Genomic DNA, 5,821 nt, shown 5'->3' with positions numbered 1-5,821 from the left:
ACCCCATATGGAAGCTTACTAAACTGGCGTTACCGAAACTATTGACGGAAAGATGTTGTGCCCCGAGTCAATGTCTATCATCATTGACCAAGTTGCAAGGTCTACTAGTTCACGCCTGATCCCCCCGGTTACGGTGTGAGGTTGTCAAACCTAATAGCGCTATCAACTAATAACCCGTTCGCCCCCGGCGATTAATCGGTACTGTAAGCAGGGACTTAATATGACAGAGTTTCGTTTAGTTTTGCTAGTTGTGATTTATAAATAATATCCAAACGTATCCCCCCCGGAGATAGTGATTTAAAAGTACCCATTCGTATTTTCCCCGGAAATATTAGTTTGGAAGTATTCTTCCCGAAGATGTCAGTTTGTCCGTGTCCCTCCCTGGGACGCATGCTTTAAGTGTGTGAACTCACCTTAGGTTGCTCGGCAGATTAGTTTACTTGGTCAAGTATGCTGGTCACCACGTCCTAGTATGGTTACCAGTATGGGTCAGGCTCGGATACAATCAAGTTACATAGATTCTACACATAACTAACACATAGCATATATATATCATACCAGTACCCTACACGTTATCAGTTAAACAGTTACATCATGGCAGCACATAATCCAGTTGAACAGTTGCAGGTAAACACGCACAGCCCAAAACATGTTGTCACGCATTGTGGCCCAATAACGGAGTCAAGCAACCCAGTCGAGATCAGGTGGTCTCGACTCGAGAGTACGAGGTCTCGAGTCACATCCGGAGGGTCTCGAGTAGTGAATGTTGCGTCGCAACCTTGGAGATCTCGAGTCCAATCTCGAACCGAGATCAGGAGATCTCGAGTCGAGATCTTGATGGTCTCGAGTCCTTGAAGCCCGCTGCTTGATCTCGAGTCGTAATCTCATTGGTCTCGAGTACATAAGATGTGCTGGTTGGTCTCGAGTTGCTATTTTTGATGGTCTCGAGTTGAGACCAAGGGTCTCGGCTCCAACATCTACTGATCCTAAAACGGCTGTACAGTGTACTTATCCAATAGAATTTTGTTTTCATGATAATAAGTACTATCCAATGAAAAATGCACAAACATGTTTCTTTTTCTAACAATTAATCAAAATGAATCAAACAACCAGTTTTTCAAATATTCAAGGCACATTCATATCATATTCATGTTGTTCATCATTAAGGTTTTTATCATATTCAACAAACATATTCAAAACAAATCCATACTAGCATATGATATCTAATCAGTGCACCATTTATGCATCATTTTTGGTTCCTAACAACTAGCATACATTCCTCGGTTCCAAAGCACACATACACATTCTTGAATGTCATAACGATCTTGCATATTATCCACAACACTCATGCATTTCTATATTACCTAGCACACTATCTAGTCATCAAGCTAAATCATACGAAACGCATTGTTCAAGTTGTACATCATCATGGCAAGGAATTATCGAAGCATCACGGTTCACACTTCATTTTTAAACATTCATAACCAATCAACCATCCATTAAGCAACATACTCATTCATAACTTATCATTTTTAACCAAACAACTACAAGATACTAACCGGCTAGTTGTTGAGGGTATGAAGACTCAATGAACCAACTTCCGAGTGATGGTCTCGAGCTTGATCCGGGAGTCTTGGTGCTACCGGTTGAATCCGAGAGAGAAAAAAGGGGAGGAGGTTTGCTTGCTTGTTAGGGTTTTAGTGAGGGAGAGAGTGTGTGTAGGATGATGTGTGAGAGTGTAAGGGAAAGGTGGATGATGGGTTTTTATACTTGATTTGGGTGGTGCACCCTACAAGGGTTTCGAGTGGGGCTCAAAGGGTTTGCAGCCCAACCGGCCCAACCGTTCACTGTTCACTCGAGACCGAGTAGTCTCGAGTCATGGCCTCGGTTCACTAGTACATATACACATATATATGTTTATTACATACACGTTATCAACATATAGCACATCAAGATAATTCACCCCTTTCATTTAATAATTCATACGTACACATTGCTAGTACAAGAGGGTTACTCGGGAAAACCTAGAGTGTCACACAACGTCCCTCTACCTCTTCAAACACTATTTGTCGTGTCAGAGGGGTCCAACCGTGCATTCCTTGTTGGCGACGTCTGGCTCAATACCCATCACCCCATCTCTTTCTCCACACTCTTTGTCTATATATACCAGCCTTCAACCACAGGTTTAAGGACCGGCTCTCTTACTCTTTCACAATTAACAGACACTCTTTTACTCTCATTAAACGGACACTTATTCTCATTAAACGAACACTTATTCTCATGCTGGAGGATGCTTATAAGGAGAACCCTCACCTCTCCTCCTTGTAACAAGCTTCATGGTGTTCTTGGTTCGCAGATTCATCCTCATAGCAAGCTCATTCGCTGATCAAGAAGAGATTAAGGATTAACCATCTTATAGAGAAACATTTGATGTTAAGAATAAATTAAGATGATTAATATCTCTTACATACTCATGCTGTTCATCAGTTCGACATACGAATATACCACACATGAGGAAATCTAAATGTTTTTCCATGCACATATTTATACAGTGGTTTTGCATCTAACATAATCTATACAGTAGAAAAAGATAAACTTGCGAATATTAGCGATGAAGATATAATATGTTTTACAAAAATACGTTTGAAGTTAATTAAGCATTTCCCTCCACGAAAACTTTTCAATCCATCACATGTTTGCGATTCAAAACCAAAATTTTTTAAAGAATGTTCGAATTGAAAGGCCAAGATTCCTTCACATATAACTCCAAACTAGACAGACGCTCTCATGGAATCTTTCATGTATATTGGGTTGGCTTGCATGGGTGCACTCTGGTCCATGTTCAATCTGTAAATGGAAACTTCACTTATTTCAGTCAGACACGGTGACCATTCAAAAACTGGAGTACGTTACTCAAAAATTTCATTCAAACTACTATATAGTTTTTATACTGTTAAGACATGCGTATCAGGAGACAATTACTTTCTAGCACATGAAACTAACACTGTTTCTCATCATATCTATAAAAATATACACCACCAACACTATATTATAGAGATATGATAGAGTTTGATAGAGATATTAGCTAATCAAAGAAAAAGAAGCTGTCCATGAGTGAATACAAGAGTTGCATAGAGATATAATTATGAATATAACTACGGCTTTAAACAAACTAACATGTACAGTTTGTCTCTTGGAATGTGAAGAAGCAAATTCCCATCGCCTATCTGATCCGGTATCATATCTCCTCAGTCTATAATTGAACATACATGCTATCACAATGCTTTAACTGCTTATAATTGGCTCAACAAGCTACTTAAAGATCTGGCCTTTACCACCCCAAGCTTCGTCTTTTTACTGAATACCTTCGTACCCTCCATGGATGACATTGACTCCACATCCCAATCTTTGAACTCTTCATCATCATCCTTTTCATCGTCATCATTATCGTCTTCAGCCTCGTCATGATCTATGGATGGAGATTCCGCTTTTTTATCTTTTCGTGCAATAGCTTGTGCCCGTGCAGTACTAGTCATGTTTCTAACCCTTCCTTTGCCTAAATGATGCTCACACAATGAGTACCCAACAAGGGTTTGTTGGCTGCACCTCCACCCCCTTCCGTTTACACGGCTACACCTTGATCCTTCCATTATCACACCCTCTCTCTTTTCCTTTTTGATGTTCTTCTTTGATGAACTCATTGCCACACATTTATCATCATTCTTCTCATTATCTTGCACAATATCATTGTTCAATCTTCTCCCGTAGCTTCCTCTTTTCTTTTTTGTTGGAACCAAGCAATCTCCTTGAAGCCATCCTTTCATAACTAGAGATACAAAACAACTTAACGATAATATATAATGTGGTCCGCTATACACACACCACTGACAATCTAATCCCACACCGTTTTCAAACATATACACACAAACACACACTTACATACACAAAAAACACACATACTGAACTTAACTTAACATACCAAGATCATGATTCTTTGCTTCTGCACACAAGATGCTTTCTTTCCTACAAACAAGCAAGAACAAAAAGAAAAATATCCACTTCTATTAGTGTGTATGCGTGTGTGATTATATGGATTACCAAAAATGAAAGAAAGAACAAAGAAAAGGTAGATGAGAATTATGAAATACGACTAGCAGATTAAGACCCATGTTATATATGAACATTGTATATGGGGACCAGTTCGCTTTCATGCTAACATGCACCACATGGTGCAATTTTTAGGATTAGGGTCGTACATATGGGTGGCTCAATAACCTGATATAAAAACACTATTCTACAGTGTTTTTGCACTTCCAGCGACTAATAATTTTCTTTATATTATTTCTCTTAATTCGTGAATAAATTAAGACAAATTATTTCCTTGTGGGTGTTAAAATAATTAATAACAAATAATATGTGTCCCTAAAAGATTCAGACCGGAACAACCTACCTGAAGTCAGTCTTGATTGGCTGTTTCTTCTCATCAGACTCCAACTCCTTAAAGATCTATAAAAGATATTATACAAACATAATAATATATACACAGATGCAAGATCTACTGCTGTATGACTGTTTCAGACTTTCATGAATTCAAGACTTATGGTGCAGTTTCTTTATAACAAAATGAAGTACCTTGGTCTTGTTTCGGTCGCTGCGGTCACCGGATGAACCCCGAATATCGGGTGGAAGTCCGATCTGCGTGGTGTGATCGGAGGAAGATGGCTGAAGATGGTTGTGACATTGATTCCCATTTGGGTGCAGTTCTAGATGTTGCACCAGCTGTGGTGGCTGCTGGTGGTTGTTGTGGTTGCCACCGTGAAGATCGGACAACGCGGTAACACCTCCATAAAGAGATAAAAAACGCTTCCTGATCCTCATATGAATTGGAATTATAGAGATGAAGAACTAGAGAAACATATTGGTTGCACTTGCACTTGTGTTTGTGTTTCTCTCTCTAGCTTTTATTTGTTGCACCACACAGCCACAAAAAGATGTGTTGGGCTTTGGCACGTGTGGAGGGGGTGTGCTTGGCACGTGAGGAGATGGACCGGTTCGGGCGGACCGGGGGTAGGGTGGGGTGGGGTGGGGGGACAGGTACGGGTGGTGACAGGGTGGTGAAGTGGGTTGAGTAGTTTTATCGCTTTACAACTTTTAATTCACAAAAATGAAATTCGTGGGACCCACTTTAACAACGACCAAGATACTTTCGACTCAAGGTCCAGTTAAGGATTCTTGCTTTGGACCGGTATAGAATGGGTTCAACCTTTTGTTTACGATTTGTTTGGTAAGACCGGTTCAACTAACAACCTTTCTCAAACATTTATTATCTATTGATCTTATAGTCCTCTAATTTAATAATCGAATACTTTAAGGAAATGTAATTTAATAACCATCAAATACTTTAGGGAAATGTAATTGACTTAACGGACAATTTCAAATATATCTTTTAACATGTAAAATACCATTTATACTTGGTATTTTTACTTGGTGATAGACTCATAAGTTTTCTTTTCTTTTTTTTTTTTTTGAATGGCAAGTAATGACATGTTAACCATCGTGACATCGGATGTTGTGACTAAGGTCGACCACTCGACCGCCGTCAGCCTCTTGGCTCTCTCCAGCCGTGCGGAAACCCGACCTCCACCCGCCCGAAGGCACGACAGGGGAATAATCGGAAAAACCTTGCCTCTTATCCAAGTCGAATAGGCGCTACCCGTATTCGCTATTCACCTGGATGCCGCAGAAAAAAAATGATAAGAGTGAGAATCGAACCTGTATCACAAAGACCATCAGTTCTTTCACCAACCACTCTACCACTACC

The 5,821-nt window shown here is 39.9% G+C and overlaps 1 protein-coding gene across 1 annotated transcript; it reads right to left on the bottom strand.

The window, feature by feature from the left end:
* Window positions 1–3,019: 3,019 nt before the first annotated feature.
* On the bottom strand, window positions 3,020–4,980 carry LOC110884672. The gene is made up of 4 exons (XM_022132396.2): window positions 4,633–4,980; window positions 4,451–4,506; window positions 3,980–4,023; window positions 3,020–3,826 (listed from the first exon to the last, which is right to left on the bottom strand). The coding sequence occupies exons 1-4, from the start codon at window positions 4,876–4,878 to the stop codon at window positions 3,294–3,296; spliced, it is 879 nt and encodes a 292-aa protein (XP_021988088.1). The 5' UTR covers window positions 4,879–4,980; the 3' UTR covers window positions 3,020–3,293.
* Between the last annotated feature and the right edge of the window lie 841 nt (window positions 4,981–5,821).

The sequence above is a fragment of the Helianthus annuus genome, chromosome 10 (genome assembly GCF_002127325.2).
Source record: "Helianthus annuus cultivar XRQ/B chromosome 10, HanXRQr2.0-SUNRISE, whole genome shotgun sequence".
Lineage (NCBI taxonomy): Eukaryota > Viridiplantae > Streptophyta > Magnoliopsida > Asterales > Asteraceae > Helianthus > Helianthus annuus.
Note: the sequence above shows the minus strand (reverse complement) of the source record. Positions and strands in the feature narration are given on the sequence as shown.

Coding starts and splice junctions, on each gene's coding strand:
- LOC110884672 (XM_022132396.2), bottom strand. CDS start 4,878: ATGAGGATCAGGAAGCGTTTTTTATCTCTTTATGGAGGTGTTACCGCG. Junction 4,507..4,632: donor GCGACCGAAACAAGACCAAG/GTACTTCATTTT, acceptor TATCTTTTATAG/ATCTTTAAGGAGTTGGAGTC. Junction 4,024..4,450: donor CCAATCAAGACTGACTTCAG/GTAGGTTGTTCC, acceptor GCTTGTTTGTAG/GAAAGAAAGCATCTTGTGTG.